At 45.0% G+C, this 21,175-nt stretch overlaps 1 protein-coding gene across 4 annotated transcripts in view; it reads left to right on the top strand.

Annotated features, from left to right (window-relative positions):
• Nucleotides 1-5: 5 nt before the first annotated feature.
• Nucleotides 6-21,175, top strand: part of LOC138811106 (zinc finger protein 568-like) — a 35,124-nt gene continuing 13,954 nt past the window's right edge. The window contains exons 1-8 of one of the 4 annotated variants that reach the window (XM_069998686.1): nt 91-149; nt 3,478-3,680; nt 6,817-6,872; nt 7,617-7,743; nt 9,365-9,460; nt 16,696-16,745; nt 17,915-18,038; nt 19,640-19,732. In XM_069998686.1, the coding sequence (XP_069854787.1) occupies nt 3,647-3,680; nt 6,817-6,872; nt 7,617-7,743; nt 9,365-9,460; nt 16,696-16,745; nt 17,915-18,038; nt 19,640-19,732 (580 nt within the window). In that variant the 5' untranslated portion in view covers nt 91-149; nt 3,478-3,646. Of the gene's footprint in view, nt 150-3,477; nt 3,681-6,816; nt 6,873-7,616; nt 7,744-9,364; nt 9,461-16,695; nt 16,746-17,045; nt 17,133-17,914; nt 18,039-19,639; nt 19,733-21,175 lie in introns of those variants that run through there. The other 3 variants (XM_069998687.1, XM_069998691.1, XM_069998690.1) reach the window with 3 other exon arrangements.

Here is a 21,175-nt window from a genome sequence, read left to right as displayed (position 1 = left end):
TCATCGCGAGCCGGCCGCGGGACGGCGGAGGCGGTCCGGCGCGAGCCGGTTGGCGCTGGCCGCGGGCGGCTGGCGGGGCGGAGCCGCCGTGGTCCCGCGGCGCCGGGGGTCGGCGGCGGAGGCCGCGCGCGGTGCCTGCCGCGCGGCGGGTGAGTGGTCGCCATGATTGGCACGGGCACCCGTGGCGGGGTTCGTGTGCGTGTGGCTGGCTTGGCGGGTGGCTTTTGGCGGGGATGCGGTTTTGTGGCGGCGGTGGTTGTGTATTTGGGGGTCATTGGTGATGGTCGTGGCCGCGTCTGCGCAGGGATGTGCAGGGTTTCTCGTGTGACTTGGGTAGCTACTTTTTAAAGTTCTGTTTTTGTGTTTGTTTTTTTTTTTGCCGGTCCTGGGCCTTGAACTCGGGACCTGGGCTCTGTCCCTGAGTCTGTCTCTATGCTCAAGAGCTCTACTGCTTGAGCCACAGCGCCACTTCCAGATTTTTCTGCTTATGGGGTACTGAGGGATCGATCCCAGGGTTTCATGCCTGCGAGGCAAGCACTCTACCACCGAGCCACCTTCCCACCTCCTCTATTTGGTTTCTAGTGGTTCCCCACACATTTCATAGTAACCCTCTCTCTGTAGGCCCTTGCCCCACTGTACCTGGGACTGTTCTCCAGCGTTCCAGTTTTCTTCTTCTAGTGTATAATTAGCTTAAAAAAAAAATGGTGTTGGGGAAGTGGTGCTGGGGCTCAGGTGGTAGAGAGCTAGCGTTGAGCTGAAGAGCTCAGGACAGTGCCCAGACCCAGAGTTCAGGGCCCACAACCGGACCAAAAAAAAAAAAAAAAGACTGGTTTACAAGGAATTTTTCCTTTTCATTTTTTTTTGTCGGTCGTGGGGCTTGAACTCTGGGCCTGGGCACTGTCCCTCGGCTCTTCAGCTCAAGGCAAGTGCTCTACCGCTTAAGCCAATGCGCCACTTCTGGTTTTCTAGTGGTTTTTATTGGAGATAAGAGTCTCATGGACTTTCCTGCCCAGGCTGGCTTTGAACCACGATTCTCAGAACTCAGCCTCCTGAGTAGCTAGGATTACAGGCGTGAGCCACTAGTGCCGGGCTTCCTTTTCATTTAACGTAAGAGGTTATGCAAATACCTTTAAAACCTCTGCCTCCAAATATACTAAGATTATTTTAGTCAAAAAAAGAACATTTTTTTTATCCCTACAGTGGCAGGGCAAGGCAAAATTTCCTAGAAATACTGTAATTCTGGTAAAGGTGAGAAAGGAGCACCAAGATTCCAATCTACCACTTAGGAAACATGTATTTGTTGTTGCTAGGGGGGTTTCTTTTGGTGCGAGTATTAGCTCAAATTTAGGATCTCCTGTACTTGCTCATTTTAATTGCTTACAGCTGTCACTGTACCATAGCCACACCTGCCGCCAATCGAACTGGTTAATTGGAGTCTTACAGAAAGACTTACTTGCAGCCACTAAACTTCTAAGCAGCTGGGATTTCACATGGTGAGCCACCAGGCTCCACTAATAAAAAACAAAACCCAAAACAGGTTTTTTGTCTGATGTTTGAGGATGGAAATCACTGTTAGAGCAGCTAACCTAGTATACTTAAGACCTTGGGTTTGATCTTCAACACCACAAAAATAAATCAAGACTATTGGAAACATGCTTCTTAGTTCAGGCAAATACCGTGTAATACAAGTTCTGTCTGATACTGCTGTTCAGGGTTTGTCAGAATATTTGTCAGAAAAGTGATTTTTCCAACCCTGTGGGTTTTCTCTTTTTTTTTTTTTTTTTGGTGTTTCAGGTCTTGATGGTATTTGTTTCAGGTTGATTTCCTTCCTTTCTTCCTATTACTTGTGCCAGTTTTGGGGCTTGAACTCTAGGCCTGAGCACTATCCCTGAGTTCTTCAGCTCAAGGTGAATGCTCTGCCACTTCCGCCATGGCTCCACTTAGGATTTTCTGGTGGTTAATTGGAGATAAGATAATTGGGGGCTGGGGCTGGGAAGTTGGCTCAGTGGTAGAGCGCTTGCCTTGCATGCCTGAGGCCCTGGGTTCGATTCCTCAGCACCACGTAAGCAAAAAGAAAAAAGCTGGAAGTGGCGCTGTGGCTCAAGTGGTAGGGCACTAGCCTTGAGCTGAAGAGCTGAGGGACAGTGCTCAGGCCCAGAGTTCAGGCCCCACAACCAAAAAAAAAAAAAAAGATAATTGGGGGCTGGGAAGGTGGCACAGTGGTAGCGCTTGTCTTGCATGCATGAGGCCCTGGGTTTGATTCCTCAACACCACATAAGCAAAAAGAAATTTGGAAGTGGCGCAATGGCTTGAGCTGAAGAGCTGAGGGACAGCACCCAGGGCCAGAGTTCAGGCCCCATGACCAACCAAAAAACAAAAAAAGAGTCTCACGGGCTAGGCACCCGTGGCTCAAACCTGTAATCCTAGCTACTTAGGAGGCTGAGATCTGAGGATCACGGTTCAAAGGCAGCCCAGGCAAGAAAGTCTGAGGGACACTTATCTCCAATAAACCACTAGGAAACCGGAAGTGGCACTTTGGCTCAAGTGGTAGAGTGCTCGCCTTAAGCTGAAGAGCTGAGGGACAGTGCCCAGGCCCAGAGTTCAAGCCCCACGGTTCTCAAATACACACAGGCGCACAGACACACAAGTCTCACAGACTTTGCTGCCTGGGCTGGCTTTGAACTGCCAGTCCTCAGATCTCATCCTTCCAAGTAGCTAGGATTACAGGCATGAGCCACTGGCGCCCAGCCCAGCTGGCTTCAACAATTTTAAACATTAGTTACCTCACAAATGCTGTGGAGTAGCCGGGCGCTGGTGGCTCACGCCTGTAATCCTAGCTACTCAGGAGGCTGAGATCTGAGGATCGCGGTTCAAAGCCAACCCGGGCAGGAGAGACCGTGAGACTCCTATCTCAAATAAACCACCAGAAAACCGGAAGTGGCGCTGTAGCTCAAGTGGTAGAGCGCTCGCCTTGAGCTGAAGAGCTGAAGGACAGCGCCCAGGCCCAGAGTTCAAGCCCCACGACCGACCAAAAAAAAAAAAAAACAAATGCTGTGGAGTGTGACTGTGCCAGTTATTCTGGCTCCGGAAGTTCACAGATTGATTAGGGCAGCTGTTTTCAGAAGACTGGACTGGGGCTGAAGCTTTTGCTTTCAAATGGCTGACTGGTATTAATTGTTGACATCTTCTCACTGGGGTTGATGGAGGGTCTGCATGGTGTGACAGGCAGGTGGCTTCACTCACAGTGCAAGCTCCAAAAGTATGTAGGATAGACGACCTAATTCTGGAAGCCACATACCATCACTTTTAAAAAGTGTCCTGTTTATTGAGATCAATTCTTTTTATTGTGAGAGCAAGGAATACTTTTTCTACAAAAAGTATGAATACTAGAACGCTGATCATCAGGGGTTATCGTGGAGGTTGATTACCGCAGGGGTTCAGTGAAAGGCATCAGGTAAATTAGATTTCCTTGCTAAGCCCACAGGTCCTGCTTCCAGGCACATCTGTGGTGTGAGTAGAGAGAAGCTTGAGGAACAGAAGTATCTGTATGAAATTGCTGGACCTGGAGACTATCTTGACCATTCTACCAGAACAGGCATGATCTGAATGACAGAGCTACGCTTAGAGATTATCAGTAACTGAGACAATGGCCTGTTTGACCCAGATGATGCAAAAGAGAGGTGAGTTGACTGTGAGGTGGGTAGAATATAGGTTCTCAAGGGGTCTGTGTTCAGGATATGTAAAAATAAGTAGGAAATTTAATATACATGTAAAAAGCATACACGACACATGTGCTGATAGCTCATGCCTGTAATCCTACATACTCTGGAGGCTGAGATGTGAGAATCAGGGTTCAAAGTCAGCAGGAAAGTCTGTGAGACTCTTGAAGGGTTAACTCCATTTTTGAGGCAGTGACCATTTGTTGCTTGTTTAAACTGAAAGGTTAAACCTAAGATAAGCAAATCCTGTGAGCAAACATAGACTACCAATTATCTCAGCTAACAGAGCAACTCGTGGTGGTAATCCAAACACCTGGTTGGTTGCCTTTATAAGCCCTGTAAATGTTTAGCTCGGGCCTCTCCTCCTAGGCTCCACACGAGGCCGGAGCTGCAGCCCCTCTGAATAAAACCTTGCTTTTGCATTTCAGAACATCTGACTCTCGGTGATCTTCTTGGTGGGGGTCCTGAGACTTGGGCACTGCATTTTTTGGGTTTTTTTTTGTCAGTCATGGGGCTTGAACTCTGGGCTTGGGCACTGTCCCTGCACTTTTTAGCTCAAGGTGAGCGCTCTACCACTTGAGCCACAGCACCACTTCCGGTTGAGTGGTTTATTAGAGATGAGTCTCATGGACTTTCTTTCCTGCCTGGGCTGACTTTGAACCTTGATCCTGATCTCAACCTCCTGAGTAGCTAGGATTACAGGTGAGAGCCACCAGCACCTGGCTTGTGAGACTCTTTTTCTTTTTTTTGGGGTCCGGTTGTGGGGCCTGAACTCTGGGCCTGGGCACTGTCCCTCAGCTCTTCAGCCCAAGGCTAGCGCTCTACCACTTGAGCCACAGCGCCACTTCCAGGTTTTTTCTTTTTTGCTTATGTGGTGCTGAGGAATCGAACCCAGGGCCTCATGCATGCAAGGCAAGTGCTCTACCACTGAGCCACCTTCCCAGCCCTGGCTTGTGAGACTCTTATCTCCAATAAACCACTAGAAAAAAGGAAGCGGTGCTGTGGTTCAAGTGGTGGAGTGCTAGACCTTGAGCTGAAGAGCTGAGGGACAGTGCCCAGGCCAAGTTCTAGCCCCACAACTGACACCCCCCCCCCCCAAAAAAAAAAAAAAGTAAGCATATGTGGGTGTTAGGACTATAGCCTTTTTTTTTTTTTTTTCCATTTCACTATTTGTTTTACTTTTTTTTTTTCTTTTGGTTGATCATGGGGCTTGAACTCTGAGCCTGAGTGCTGTCCTTCAGCTCAAGGCTAGCACTCTACCTCTTGAGCTACAACGCCACTTCAGGCTTTCTGGTAGTTTATTGGAGATAAGAGTTTCATGGACTTTCCTGCCAGGGCTGGCTTTGAACCCAGATCTCAGGTCTCAGGCTTTGAGCAGCTAGGATTACAGGCGTGAGCCACAGGCACCCGGCTTCACTTTTTTTTTTTTTAATGAACTTTGTTTTTTGTCAATTACGGGGCTTGAACTCAGGACCTGTGTGCTATCCCTGAGCTGCTTTGAGCTCAAGGCTAGCGCTCCACCACTGGAGCCACAGTACCACTTCCAGTTTTTAGTGGTTAATTGGAGATAAGAGTTTAAGGGGAACTTTCCTGCCCTGGCCGACTTTGAATCTTGATCCTCAGACCTCTTGAGTAGCTAGGATTACAAGCGTGAGCCACCACCGCTCAGCTTTAATGAACTTTTAAAATGCAATTTCTCCTTTTCTTAAAGGATACTTTTTCAGGCCAGGGGTATAGTGTGGTCTTAGACTAGGACTCAAACTTGATCCCTAATGCTTTCACTCATTGACTAGTGTTGGTTTTTTGTTTTTGTTTTTGTTTTTTTGTTTTGTTGGTCATGGGGCTTGAACTCTGAGCCTGGGCGCTGTCCCTCAGCTCTTCAGCTCAAGGCTAGTGCTCTACCACTTGAGTTACAGTGCCACTTCCGGTTTTCTAGTGGTTTATTGGAGATAGGAGTCTCACAGTCTTTCCTGCCCAGGCTGGCTTTGAACCGCGATCCTCTGATTTCAGCCTCCTGATTAGCTAGGATTACAGGCTTGAGTCACCATCACCAGCGCCTGGCTTTATTAACTAGTGTTATACCAGCTGACCTATGCCTCCAACTCCAAGGGTTCGTTAAAAAAAAAAAATCTTTGTGGTATTGGGAATTGAACCTCTTGACTTGCACATACTAGGCAAGTGCTCTACCACTTTGCTTCAGCTGGACTTGGACTCCAGATCTTCCTGTCTCTGCTTCCCAACCTGTCCCTACCTCCACAGTTGCTGGTATTATCAGCATGTGCTAAATGCCTTTCTTTAAAAATGCTGTTATATAGCCATAAAGAGTTTCACTGTTTCATCTCTTCTCACCTGTTCCCAATCTCCAGAGGCATCCATTTTGAATATTTTCATCAAGGGTGTTTAATCACCATCCCTCCCTCCCTCCCTCCCTCCCTCCCTCCCTCCCTCCCTTCCTCCCGTCCTTCCTTCCTTCCTTCCTCCCTTCGTTTTTTTGCCAATCCCAGGCCTTAGACTCTGGGCTTGAGTGCTGTTCCTAAGATCCTTTTGCTCAAGGCTAGCACTCTTACACATTAACTACAGTGCCACTTCTGGCTTCTTCTGTGATTAATTGGAGATAAGAGTTTCCTGAATCTTCCTACCTGGGCTGGATTAACCTTGGTCCTCACATATTAGCCTCTTGAGTCGCTAAGATTACAGGTGTGAGCCACCAGGTAGCCATTCCCCACCCCCTTCTTTTTCTTTTGGTCAGTTGTGGGGCTTGAACTCTGGGCCTGGGCGCTGTCCCTCAGCTCTTCAGCTGGAGGCTAGCGCTCTACCACTTGAGCCAAGTGCCACTTCCAGTTTTCTTGTGGTTAATTGGAGATAAGAATCTCATGGACTCTCCTGCCTGGTCTGGCTTTGAACTATGATTCTCAGATCTCAGCTTCCAGAGTAGCTAGGATTATAGACATGAGCCACTGGCACCTAACAGTGCTTCACATTTCTAATGGCCTTGAGGAACATTTGTCCATAAGGGCCTTTATAACCATGTGGTACTGAAGATTTCCATATTTCTTTTTCTGGAACTCTGAAGCAAATCTGTTTTGCCTTTCCTCAGGTTGGTGTCTACAGGACTCTGCAGACAAGGAAGAAGAGGATATGAACAGGTCTATTGTACGTTTTAATCATTTATTTCCTGTGTTATTATACAGTGCAGTAGTACTGTGTTGCTCTAAACTTACAGTATGCTGTTAAACTAAGTTCATGAATAGAAGTGAAAAAAATACAGATTGAGAAATCAGAGCCAGGGGAAGAATGAGATATGACTATGAATAAATAAGTAAATACAGAATTGTTCAGGTTATTCAGATTGAACAGTGAATATAATCTAGAAAATGATAGCAAACTGGGGTACGAAGTTTGTTTCATAGTTTACACTTCTTATCAGAGGGAAAAAAATACCTTAAAATTGTGTAAAGTAAAGAAAGCCTTTATATTGGCACATAAGCCAAAAGATTTTCTCAAGTAATGCCATGATTTTTATAATTCTAGTCAGTATTGGCCAACGATGAAAATGAAAATTATCTAGAAGACTATGACATGCATTTTTAAAATGATCTTTTTTTGTGTATGTGTCGGTTGTGGGGCCTGAACTCTGGGCCCAGGTGCTGTCCCTCAGCTGTTCAGCTCAAGGCTAGTGCTCTACCACTTGAGCTACTACAGTGCTACTTCCAGCTTTTTCTGTTTATGTGGTGCTGAGGAATTGAACCCAGGGCCTCATGCGTGCAAGGCAAGCACTCTGCCACTGAGCCACCTTCCCAGCCCTACATGATCTTATATATTTCTTCAGTTTCACATTTTGATACAAGTTGAACTAAGTTATACTAATGTAAATTAACTAGGCTTGTGTTTTCACAGAAAACAGTGGCATTTCAGCATGTGGCTTTGGACCTCTCTCAGGAAGAATGGCAGGAAATGAAACCTGCTCAGAGGAACTTGTACCGAGATGTGATGTTGGAGACATATGGGAACCTAGTCGCAGTGGGTAAGGGTAGCTTTGCAGTCAATACCAGCCCCTTTTCTTTCCTGCCCTGTATAGAGTTCAGCTTCCCTAGTTGTATATCATTGTACTGAGCTCATATCTTCAGGGTAGAAACTAATTGCCTTAGTTACAGTGGAAGTTCCTTTATCCCCATCTTTCACAAACTCTAAAGGTACCAGGGTCTGTGTGGTTGTCTTCAGCATTTTCATCTAAGTTGTTGGGTTGTTTTTGTTTTTGTTTTGGGGGGGGGGGTCAGGTTATGGGGCCTGGACTCTTAAGTTCTTACGTTTGTAGTTGTGGAACTGGTTGAGAGGACTATGGGGCAGAGAGGGTGTTTGTCCCGACCCGCAGGACTTCAACGAGGGCAATGAACCTAAGCGAGAAGGAATGAAGGGACAAGAGACACGAAGAATGACAGCAAGACAAGGATTCTGATCAAGCTGCAAATTTTTTTCACACAGGGGTATTTATATGCTTAGAATAAGGAAGCTTTTTCATTGGCCGTAGCAGCTGCAGTATGTTTGCTTAGGGCAGTTGAAAAGGTCCTTAGCAGCCACCTGGTGTTTGTTTGGGGAAGGATGAAAAGACCAGATTCTGTAAACAGCCTCAAGATGTTCCAGTGAGATAGTCAAGTCTATCATGCAGAGAGACTCCCTTTTGGCTCCCAACAGGTGTTAGAGGGTGAACAGTGATTAAGTACATTGTCTCTGTGGGATTGAAACTTACCAAAAGCTGTTGAATAATAGGGGATAGTGGAGATGGGGAAAGTGAGAGCAAGCAGTTAAAATACTACATATGCCCATCAGCTGCACTGGACATTGATGAAACTGAACCAAGCCAAACAAGTCAAGGTTGGTGATGAGAGGTAGGGAATGAGAGAGGGAACAGCTGATAATAAGCAAAAGGAAAGAATATACATATCACCCGGTTATAAAAAAAATAGTTTTATTGTTAAAGGTCATAGAATTCATAAGCAATATAGATTAAGATAACTATCAGCCGGGCGCTGGTGGCTCAAACCTGTAGTCCTAGCTACTCAGGAGGCTGAGATCTGAGGATCTCGGTTCAAAGCCAGCCCGGGCAGGAGCGACTGTGAGACTCCTATCTCCAATAAACCACCAGAAAACCAGAAGTGGCGCTGTAGCTCAAGTGGTAGAGCGCTCGCCTTGAGCTGAAGAGCTGAGGGACAGCGCCCAGGCTCAGAGTTCAAGCCCCACGACCGACAAAAAAAAAAAAAGATAACAACTATCATTGTAAAGATTAAATAAAATACTACGTATATATTTATGAAGTAACCACAGTGAAGTCTCTTAAAGCTAACATACAGAAATGTAAACCATTCTTGTCAAAGGGGTGAGTACTAGTTGGAGTATATGAGGACACAGGGAGAGAAGAGAGTTAATATGGTCAGAATACTTAATGTACCTGTATGGAAATAGAACAGGGAAGCTTGTTGAAATTGAGTGGGTAGGTAGTATGATGGAGTGTGATAGAGGGGGTGAGTCAAATTAAGGAACATTGCATGCTATATGACCACTCATAATGAAAACTCCTGTGCAACTAATTGATGACACTTAAATAGGGAAGGATCAACATTCTTGTTCTTTGCTGTTTCCCATAATAGGTTGTCAAGTCACCAAACCAGATGTGATCTTCAAGCTGGAACAAGAAGAGGAGCCATGGGTGATGGAGGAAGAAATGTTTTGGAGACTTTCTCCAGGTGAATACATGGAAAACAGCCCTTAATGAGAAATCATGTGACATGTTCATTAGAGAGACAGAGCATATGAAAACCTTGGCATGTTGTGGCATTTCCAGGTATTACTTTTGTGTTGGAGCTATATTCCTTTTTGAATTTTTTTTTTTTTGCCATTCTTAGTGCTTGAACTCAGGGCCTGGGCATTTTCCCTGGGCTTCCTTTAATCAGGGCTAGCTCTCTACCACTTGAACCACAGCACCACTTAAGGCTTTTCCTGTGTATGTGGTACTGAGATATTGAACCCAGGGCTTCTTGCATGCTAGGCAAGCACTCTACCACTATGCCACATTCCCAGCCCCCTTCTTGAAATATAAGAGGGACAGTAATGGCATAGATTTCAGGATGCCAACATTCCCTAATGTCCCTTCCCTAATTACCACTTAACCTTGAGAGTCATTGTCCCTCTTTGATCCCTTGCCTTGAGCTCTTACCTTTAAGGTCAGAGTTTAATTTTATTTGTTTTTGTTTTTTTGACGGTTGTGGGGCTTGAACTCTGGGCCTGGGTGCTGTCCCTCAGCTCTTCAGCTTCAGGCAAGCACTCTATCACATGAGGCACAGCACCACTTCTGGTTTTCTGTTGGTTAATTGGAGATAAGAGTCTGGGACTTTCCTGTGCAAGCTCGCTTTGAACCTTCATCCTCAGATCTCAGCTTCCTGAGTAGCTATGATACAGGCATGAGCCACTGGCTCCTGGCCAAGAGTTTAATTTTCCTTTTTTGTTGGTCATGGGGCTTGAACTCTTGGCCTGGGCACTGTCCCTCAGCTCTTCAGCCTAAGCTAAGCGCTCTACCACTGGAGCCACTTCCGTTTCCCGATTGGATTATTGGAGATAAGAGTCTCACGGAGGGGGGGGGCTGGGAGTTTAACCCAGCTGAAGGGCACCCGCCTGGCACTTGCAAGGCCCTGGGTTCAGTCCTCAGCCCTGGGAGAAAAAGGGGAAAAAAAGCAACAAAAGACCAAAAGAGTCTCACGGAGGGGCTGGGAAGGTGGCTCAGTGGTAGAGTGCTTGCCTTGCATGCATGAGGTCTTGAGTTCAATTCCTCAGCATCACATAAGCAGAAAAAGCCAGAAATGGAGCTGTGGTTCAAGTGGTAAGGCGCTAGCTTTGAGCTGAAGAGCTGAGGGACAGCACCCAGGCCCAGAGTTCAGGCTCCACAACCAACCAAAAAAAAAGAGTCTCATAGAGTTTCCTTCCCCGGTTGGCTTTGAACCATGATCCTAAGATCTCAGCCTCTTGAGTAGCTAGGATTACAGGCTTAAGACACCGACGCCTGGCTTGAGTTTAATTTTTTTACACAAATATTTTTTATAATGTGTAGTTTTGTTTTTCTTTAATGTTTGGCAGTTAGAAGACTTTATTTGTTCTTTCCATTTTGAAAACCTCCAAAATTGTGTTTTATAGAACTCTCATAAGAATCTCCTGGCTTAGATTTTTTTTTTTTTTTTGTCTGTCCCAGGGCTTGAACTGAGGGCCTGGGCACTGTCATTGAGCTTCTTTTGTTCAAGGCTAGCACTCTCTCACTTGAGCCACAGTACCATTTCCGGCTTCTTCTGTTTATGTGGTGCTGAGGAATCAAACCCAGGACTTCCTGCATGCTAGGCAAGCACTCTACCACTGGACCACATTCCCAACCGAAGTCTTTTTTTTTTTTTTTTTAAATTCTGAAAATACCGTACAGAGGAGTTACAATTACATGGGCAAAATAATGAGTACATTTCTTATCAAGCATTGTTGCTTCCTCCTTTGTTTCCCCTTCCTATCCCTTCCCATATCCTGCCCTCCCACCCATATCTACACTGCCCCCCGCCCCTCCCCGCCAAAGTTGTAAAGTTCATTTTTCGACATAGTAAGTCTTAATTCTTTTCTTTTTCTTTTTTTTTTTTTTTTTTTTGTCAGTCATGGGGCTTGAACTCTTTTACCTTAGAAACTCTTTTCAGGGTTCTTCATGAGAATTCCTAGTTTGACACTTGCTTAGCACCTTCAGTAGCATGGAGAAGGTTAAGAATTACATTGGGCTTCCCTTCAGAAGCCATGTATGTAAAAGGAAATCTCAGTCACAGAGAACAAAGGATATACACCGTGCAGATGTATTTTGGAAAAGTCCTCAGTAAACCATCCGAGCTCTAAAGTAGAATTCAGAAATCCATGAGGATTAGGAAAGGAGTTAAGTACGCATACTATTCAAAATGTCTACTTTCCCTTCAAACTTTATAAACAAAAGGAACAAGGAAAAAATACCAGTCTTTCTCAGATAAATGCTTCCTAACTTTTCTGAGATCAGCAGTAATCTTAGCCAAATCAAAGACACTACAAAGAATCTGTGGTTTTTCCCTTGTTAGTATTGATGTGAAAATACTTCAATAGAATGCCAGAAAACTAATTTCAGTAACTTTAAAAGAATATGTGGGGCTGGGAAGGTGGCTCAGTGGTAGATCATTTGCCTTGCATGCATGAGGCCCTGGGTTCGATTCCTCAGCACCACATAAGTAAAAAGAAAAAAACTGGAAGTGGCACTGTGGCTCAAGTGGTAGAGCGCTAGCCTTGAGCTGAAGATCTCAGGCCCAGAGTTCTGGCCCCATGACTGGACCCCAAAAAAAAAAAAAGAGTATGTGCCAGGCTGAGAATGTGACTGAGTGGTATAGTGCTTGCTTCTCATGCATGAAGCCCTGGGTTCAATTCCTCCATACCACGTACACAGAAAAAGACAGAAGTGGCGCTCAAGTGGTAGAGCGCTAGCCTTGAGCTGAAGAGCTGAGGGACAGCACCCAGGCCCAGAGTTTAAACCCCATGATAGACAAAAGAGTCTCATGGTCTTTCATGCTTGGACTGGCTGTCTTTGAACCCGATCTCAGATCTCAGCCTCCTGAGTAGCTAGGATTTACATGCGTGAGCAACTGGTTCTTATTCATTCTTATTGTAGGTTCTTTTAGACTGAACCTTGTCTCATGTTTCCCTTGCCTAGTATCAACTCTGTCAGTGCATGTTTTCACCCTCAAATGGGACAGAATGACAGACTGGAAGAGCCACTGGTCAGTTGGGCTGTAATAAAAACCCCTAGGTTAGACTCAGGGGAAGTTGTCCTGGATCAGGCAAGTTGTCCACAGTGATTCTCTAGCAACTCATTGGTTACATTAACCACTTCTATGGAGGATTCTGATGATGTGGTTTTAGGGACAACTTTTGCTCTTGGGATTGTGATGAATCTAAGAAGGCTTGTTGATTTTTCAGCATTTTACTTGTTGGGACATCTGCACATACCAGACTGGAAGCCAGAATTTTTTTTTTTTTTTTTTTTTTTTTTTTGGGTCCGGTCATGGGGCCTGAACTCTGGGCCTGGGCACTGTCCCATAGCTCTTCAGCTCAAGGCTAGCGCTCTACCACTTGAGTTACAGCGCTACTTCCGGGTTTTTTCTTTTTGCTTATGTGGTGCTGAGGAATCGAACCCAGGGCCTCAGGCATGCAAGGCAAGCACTCTACCACTGAGCCAACTTCCCAGCCCTGGAAGCCAGAAATCTTAAGTGCTGGGTTTTGCTCTGGAATGGGTGTGTGGCCCTTAATAGTCCACATGTGTTGTACTGTGTGCCATCTGTCATTGCTCCTTTTCCTTTTCTACGCCAGCTTCTAAAACTTCCTTCCCTGCACTTTATGACTAGAGGGTTCTCATTGTTCCATTTCCCTTTCTAAAATTGAAGCATGTAGATAACAAGGTAATCTCTTGTGTACCTTGATAAATATTTATGTCTGTGTATGCCTCTACTTCTCAGATCTAGAAATAGTATATTTCCAGTCTTTCAGAGTTCCCTTGCCTCCTCCTTCACAGTGGTCACCTCCTGAAGTTACCACCTCTGATTTGCACCTTGCTAGACAAGTTTGCCTCTTCTAGAATTCCAAGTCAGTAGAATTCTATCATATCTGTGTGTCTGGCATCATTTGCTCAAATATTGTGTTTTATCTACATCTCAAGAATTTTTTTTATTTCTAGGTAATGGTACCACCCTTTGCATATCCAATTGCCTGTTTATGAACAATTGGAGGGTTTCGGGGCTGGGAAGGTGGCTCAGTGGTAGAGCGCTTGCCTTGCATGCATTAGGCCCTGGGTTTGATTCCTCAGCACCACATAAGCAAAAAGAAAAAAGCCAGAAGTGGCCCTGTGGCTCAAGTGGTAGAGTGCTAGCCTTGAGCTGAAGAGCTGAGGGACAGCGCCCAGGCTGAGTTCAGGCCCCACGACCAGACTCAAAAGAAAACAAAAACAAAACAAAACAAAAAAAAGAACAATTGGAGGGTTTCATAGGAAGCTACCACAAACATTTGTGTACAGATCATTGTGTAGAGAAGAGTTTTCATTTCTCTGGAATAGCTGCCTCAGGGTTCACTGGGTAAAATAAGAGCTGTTAATCTTTGGTGCTGTTTGTTCTGTCTTCATAGTTTCACTCTTTAAGCTTGCAAGCTGTGATGCCATGAGCCACAGTGGCCATTTCATCTGATGGCTCTGTGCATGAGCAAATACAGATGGGTGTCAGCTGCTTCAAGCTGAGGGCAGAGTGCCAGTGCAAAAGCCAAGGCAGAGCCTGAGCCTCAGCAGCTGCTTCTGGGGCACGCTTAATGACTGCCCTGAATATCTTAGTGCTCTCATGTACCCAGCTGCTGTTTGTTCTCCAACTAAATTTAACATGGAGAACAACTATATAGAGCCATTTTCTGAAATGCTAACTGCATGGCAGAGGGTTGTATTGTGACTAGTGTCCTATTTCACAGTTGCTCCTTACCCCTGATGATGCCCTTTAATGGAGTGGAGAGGCCCCAGCACATAGAGTCATCAGCCTGGCAATGTTTATGGGTTTTTGTTTGTTTGTTTGTTTTGAGTCCAGTCGTGGGGCCTGAACTGTGGGCCCGGATGCTGCCCTCAGCTCTTCAGCTTAAGGCTAGCACTCTACCACTTGAGCCACAGCACCACTTCCGGCTTTTTTCTTTTTGCTTATGTGGTGCTGAGGAACCAAACCCAGGGCCTCAGGCATGCAAGGCAAGCACTCTACCACTGAGCCACCTTCCCAGCCCCTAGCAATGTTTATGAAATGATACTTTCTGGGAGTGGGTTTTTTTTTGTTGTTGTTTGTTTGTCAGTCAGTTGTGGGGCCTGAACTCTGGGCCTGGACGCTGTCCCTCAGCTCTTCAGCTCAAAGCAAGTGCTCCACCACTTGAGGCACAGTGCCAATTCTGATTATGAGTAGTTTTATTGGAGATAAGACTCTCACAGATTTTCCTGTCTCAGCTGGCTTTTTTTTTTTAATTGTAAAGATGCTGTACAGAGGGGTTACAGTTACCTGAGTAAGGCAACGAGTACATTTCTTGTCAAGCATTGTTACCCCTTCCCTTTTGTTGTTCTCCCACTATCCTTCCTCCCCCACCCCCACCCCTCCTGCTGGCTTGAACTGCCATCCTCAGATCTCAGCTTCCTGCATAGCTAGGATTAAGGCATGAGCCACTGCACCCCGCTACAAACTCTGTTCTTTAATTCCCAGAAGAAATGAGAGTTTCAGAATACTAGCAGGGAGGGGGGGAGGGAGGGAAGACTTATCAAGGTGACTTCTGATAAATGGCAGATAATTCTACCCTTTCCCACTTTAAGGGGATGCTCCAACTTCTAGAAGCTGTTGTATTCCTTTTCTCTCAGCCCCTTCCTCTTCAAAGCTGGTTATTCTGTTATCCCAGCTCTGATTCCGGCTTTCTTATTTCTTTTTGCAAGGACCCTGGGACCCATTTAGGTGATTCATTGTCATTATGAGGCTTGAACTCTGGTTTTGGGCACTGACCCTGAGCTCTTCAGCTCAAGGATAGCACTCTTACCACTTGAACCACAGCACCACTTCCGGTTTTTTGGTGGTTAATTGGAGATAAGAGTCTCATGGACTTTTCTGCCCGGGCTGGCTTTGAGCTGATTCTTAGATCTCAGCTTCCTGAGTAGCTAGGATGACAGGCGTGAGCCACTGGTGCCCGTCTTGATACATGAATTTCTTTTTGCTGCTTTGTTCATACAAAGTACTTTGTCCCTAAATTTCAAAATGTTCTTCCAACTAAGAAATCTTTTGACATTCATTGTACAAAATGTGTATATTAGTGAAAGAAGCCTTTTATTTAGAATTTATACCTGTAGTCACATATGAAACAGTCGTGCTTTTTGCCTGTGTTTGTTGAGGTTTATGCTAGATAAAATTCATTAAAACCATTCTATCTTGTCCTGGGGTAAAAATTGATTAATTATTCAAAAATTAGCTAAGGTTCAGCTGTATCCATGTGTAAATGCAGCATGGCACAGGATCAGGGGATGAATGAATCCCTAGCCTAAGCCCATGCTCTTGGCTTTGTCTGGGCTGTGGCCTCAAGGGCTGTTTAGTCCATGCCCAGGAAGGAACTAAGGCCTGGCTGTTGGGAAAGGCCAGGTGTCCATGTCACACTGCACTGCAGGATGGAAGGGAAACATCAAGAGAGAGGATGGGAGCCAGTTGGGGGCATATTTGGAGGTCTGGGGTCTGTAGCTCTGAGGTCTGTTGTTTGGTAGAAAGCCCCCACAGATCTCCCCAGATGTGGATTGTGTGCCTGGTGGTCAGTGCTGTGGGGCCTTGGTGGATGTTGGCTCCAAGTTGCACACTGGCTGCCTTGTGGACTGTGCCTTTCACAGAGCTAAGAAAATTCAGGGTATCCTCTGTTACTTGATGTGTATCTTGCCTTTTATGTTCAAGCCCAGCTGGGATGTCTACAGCTGCCACCACTGTGTCCAGTGCATTGAATACTGTTGGAAGAGAGAGGTGCTAGAACCTGTCCTAGGGAGCTTCTGCCTCCACTTCGCAGTTCTTCACCAAGTAGCTGCTGGGCGTTAGGCTCATAGAGGTGCCTCGGCCTGAAGGGACAGACACATCAACTCAGCCAGTGCTGTGTCTTGATGCCAGAGAAGCAAGGAGTCTGCCTTGGAGTCAGACTCTTCAGCAGGAGGTGGCTGTGGTCTGAGAATCTTTCCCAGGGCTTTGATTTGGGCCCCTAAGGTTCTTTTTTACTTTGTAAGGACACAAGGTTTCCTCAGCATCTCTCCAAGTCTAGGGTTAAGGGGTGTTGGTTCAGGCCTGTGCCTTGACTGGGCCATAAGAATGAATTGTTGGCTTGTGATTTGTTAACCATTTTCTATCTTTTTTCTTTCCTTAAGAATCCAGAAGAGAAGGCAAGAAGTACTGTGTATTTGAAGTCATAGTGGACGTAAGTTGCATTCAGTATTTCTTGAAAAGGGCTTTTGGTTTTTCAGAGCCCTGTCAAATTCCAGAGCTACCGAAAATTTACATTGGTGATTTGGCAGAAGAGTCAAAAAAGCCAGATTTCTGGTGGTGTCTCAAACCAGTCTCAGGTTTGCTCTGCATAAACTGTGTTTTGTGATCTGGAATTTCCACTTCCCTGATGTTGTCCATTCTCCGTTGTGACCTGCCCTGTGATGGTGGGAACTTTACAGCACTGTAGGGTTATCCACTCCAGTCTCACTAATTTCTTTGTTGTCCCCTCTAGGATCACTGAAGTAGCCTTTTTGCTTACAAATTTCTAACAGCCTGGAATGCCTGCCTGCCTGCCTGCGCTCTAAATATTTTTCCCAAGGTAGAAATAACCTAATTGCTTCTTTTCTAGTGACTGAATATAGGATTCTTGTAATTTTCAAAACTAAGATCACTAAGGTCACTCATGGTACCACCATCTAAATCTTGTCACTTAATAGTTTTAAATGATTTTATCTGTACATAAGAATGGGTATGTGACTGTGTAAGACCATACTATAATAGAAACAAAACTAACCGAAGTAGCACTTACTTTAAACCTCTGTGGTGTGAACGTCTTTCCATGTGTAGTCTTGTTTAATCCACATAACAATCCCATGAGATAGATATCCTAGTAATTTCATGTGCTCAGCGAGCACTTTATCACCGAGTTACATCCCTGCCCTTTTTTAAAGTGGTGATGATATAGAAAAATGGATGGGATTTGGGACCTGACTTTTATTTTGTTGAACCTAAGTTTGAAAGAAGCTATAGTTATATAAATTATATTCCTTTTCAGTGGTAGACTTTTATAAAATACTTTGCGATGAGAAAATAGGGGCAGTGGGAAGAGTATGTTGTGTACTCTGTATTAACTGAATAACATCACTTAACACCACTGATGACCTGGACTTGGTTTATGCTTGTACCTGGGTGGTTACATGTGCTGAAGTCCCAGGTTTGCACTTGTCACTGGCCCCATTTCTGCTAACCCATCCTTGTTGAGAGCCAGCAGACCTTGGCTCCCCAGTGGAGCCCCTGCTGAATCTCCTCCATTTTCTTTCATACAACCTAAAACATTTAGCTAATTGATTTTACAAACAGCATATTTGTTTGTGGTTTAAGGGCTTGAAGTTCAATGATGTTGTCATTTACTTCTCTCAACTGGAATGGGAATGCTTAAGCTCTGCTCAGAAGGATTTGTACCAAGATGTAATGTTGGAGAACTACAACAACCTTGTCTCATTGGGTAAGTGTACCTATAACCCCTCAAAATACATAATTGGCTTCCTAGAATTTGTCTTTTTCATGATTTTTTTTAATTAATTTATATTGACTTTTTTTTTTTTTTGGCCAATCCTGGAACTTCAACTCAGGGCCTGGGCACTGTCTTCCTGGGCACTGTCCTTGAGCTTCTTTTGCTCAAAGCTAGCACTCTCCTACTTGAGCCATAGCACCACTTCTGGCTTTTTATGTGTATGTGGTACTGAGGAATCAAACCCAGGGAGGGCTTCATGCAACATTCTACCACTAAGCCACATTCCCAGCCCTTGACTTGTTTTGTCATGGAGCTTGAACTCAGGGCCTGGGCAATGCCCCTTAGCACTTTTGCTCAAGGCTAGTGCTCTACCACTTTGAGCTACAGCTCTACTTAAGGTTTTCTGCTGGATAAGTGGAAATAAGAGTCTCACAGGATTTACCTGCCCTGGCTGTCTTTGAACCATAATCCTTGGATCTCAGCCTCTTGAGTAGCTAGGATTACAGGCATGAGCTACCAGTACCTGGCCTTTATTTTGGCTTTAAATACCTAAGTGAATCATTCTTGCTTTTCAAAGAGTCTGAGTCCCTTTTTCCACAAGTGGGCCTCTCCTATTGGGCATCTTGGTCTTTTTCATTCCTTTGATCTTCACTACCCTCCTTTTAAGGATTAAACTCAGGGCCTGGGCACTGTATATGAGCTTTCTTGCTCAAGGCTAGCTGGCACTCTTCTTGAGTCATAGTTCTACTTCCAGGGGTTTTTTTTGGGTGCTTAATTGGACAAAGCAGTCTCACAGCTTTCTAGCTCAGCCTGGCTTGGAACTGTAATCCTCAGATTTCAAGTCTCTTGTGTAGCTAGCATTACAGACACGAGCCACCCGCTCCCCTCCTTTTTCTTTTTCTTTTTCTTTTTTTTTTGGGTCCGGTCGTAGGGCCTAAACTCTGGGCCTGGGCGCTGTCCCTCAGCTCTTCAGCTCAAGGCTAGCACTCTACCACTTGAGCCACAGAGCCACTTCTGGCTTTTTGCTTATGTGGTGCTGAGGAATCGAACCCAGGGCCTCAGGCATGCAAGGCAAGCACTCTACCACTGAGCCACCTTCCCAGCCCATCCCCTCCTTTTTCTACTTGCTTCTCACTGATTTTTTTTTGTGGGGGCGGGCAGGAAGTCCTGGGGCTTGAACTCAGGACCCTGAGCTTCTGTTAGCTCAAGGCTAGCATTTGAGCCACAATACCCCTTTTTTATGGTATAGAGGAATCAAACACAGGCTTCATGCATGTTAGGTAAGCAATCTATCCCTAAGCCACATTACCAGTCCTGCTCACTGATTTTTTAAAAAAATTTTTTTTGGCCAGTCATGGAGTCTGAACTCTGGGCCTGGGCACTGTCCCTCAGCTCTTCAGCTCTCTACCACTCTCTAGCACTCTACCACTTGAGCCACTTCTACCTTTTTCTGCTTATGTGGTGCTGAGGAATCGAACCCAGGGCCTTGTGCGTGCAAAACAAGCAGTCTACCAATGAGCCACCTTTCTAGCCCACTCTCACTGATTTTTAATTGTGATATCCATAACATAATCTCTTTTTTCCTTGAGCAGGACTTTGTGATACTAAGCCACATGTTATCTCCTTATTGGAGCAGGGGAAAGAGTCCTGGATGGTTATGAGGAAGACAACAGTGTGGCATCCAGGTGAGTAGTGAATAATATTGGGTGACATTGTGGCTGTCACTCAGCCAGATTGTGAGAAAGCAACATCTCTGTCGTAGACAGCCTGAAACGGGGGTGGGGGGGGGTCTTGAAATGATCCAATTACCGCTGGCTTACTACTGTTTAGATTGCCCTCACAGTTCAGAAAGGCCCTTTTCCTTCCACTGTGTCAGCCCTTTCCCCCGTACAATTTTTCTTTTCACTTTGGGACTTGTGTTTGCTAGGCAGCTAAGGCTCTAACACATCCAGCTTTTGGTTAGGAAGTCTTTTTGCTCCACAAGCATGAGCCATCACACTCAACTTTTTAAAATAGCTTCATTGGAAAAGTGATTATTAGTTTTAGTACATTTACAGAGTTGTAGCCATCAAATTATAGAATATTTTCATTAAACCTCCAAATAAAAGGTACATTAGTCACTTCCCTTCCCTAAGCAACTAGCAGTCTATTTTCTCTATATATTTATGTACCTATTCGGGACATTTCATATTAATATCTAACAGGCATTTTGTGACTAGCTTCTTCCACGTCAATACTTTCAGTAATTGCTTTATCTAAATCTACTAAGATACCCTGAAGTTTGTCCTTTGTTCTGTTATATAAAAGGACATGTGTAGTATTTATGTTAAACCCACCATGCTTTTTAAGGGTAAGTTACACCTGGTTTGTTAATACCTTTATGTTGCAGGATTTCTGTTTTAGTATAAAACATCTTAGCGTAAACTATAGAGGAATTCAAGAGAAAGAGTTATTTCCATTGTGGGGAAATGCAGAGATGAATCCTTGTGGTGACTTTGCATCAGTGTAATATTAGCCTCAGCACCAATTGAAAAATAATCTTTTTTGCCTTTCTGACATTTTTGAATCACACACATACATACACATTTATAAAATACATGTTTTTAATTTTTTTTTGCCAGTCCTGGAGTTTAAGCTCAGGGTCTAGGCACTGGTCCTGAGCTTCCTTTGCTCAAGGCTAGCATTCTGCTATTTGAGCCACAGCTCCATTGCAAGCTTTTTCTGTGTATGTGGTACTGAGGATTCCAACCCAGGGCTTCATGAATGCTAGGCAAGCAAGCGGTCTACTACTAAGCTACACTCCCAGCCCTGAATTGTTATTTTTGTTTTTTTTCCTGGTCCTGGTGCTTGAACTAGGCCTGGTCAGTGTCCCTGAGCCTCTTTGTGCTCAAAGCTAGTGCTCTACCACTTGAGCCACACCACCACTTAGGGCTTTTATAGTTTATTAGAGGTAAGAGTCTCATGGATTTTTCTGCCTGGGCTGGCTTCAAATTGCAATCCTCAGCTCTCAGCCTTTTGAGTAGCTACGATTACAGGCATGAGCCATGGGCACCTGGCCTATTAAGTTTATTTTAAATGTTTGCTACAATTCAGTAAGGCCATGTTTCTGAAAGTAGCTGAGACTACAG

This window comes from Dipodomys merriami, unplaced genomic scaffold, assembly GCF_024711535.1.
Source record: "Dipodomys merriami isolate MVZ:Mamm:240054 unplaced genomic scaffold, mDipMer1.0.p SCAF_52, whole genome shotgun sequence".
Classification (NCBI taxonomy): Eukaryota; Metazoa; Chordata; class Mammalia; order Rodentia; family Heteromyidae; genus Dipodomys; species Dipodomys merriami.
This window is presented reverse-complemented; position numbering and strand designations above follow the sequence as displayed.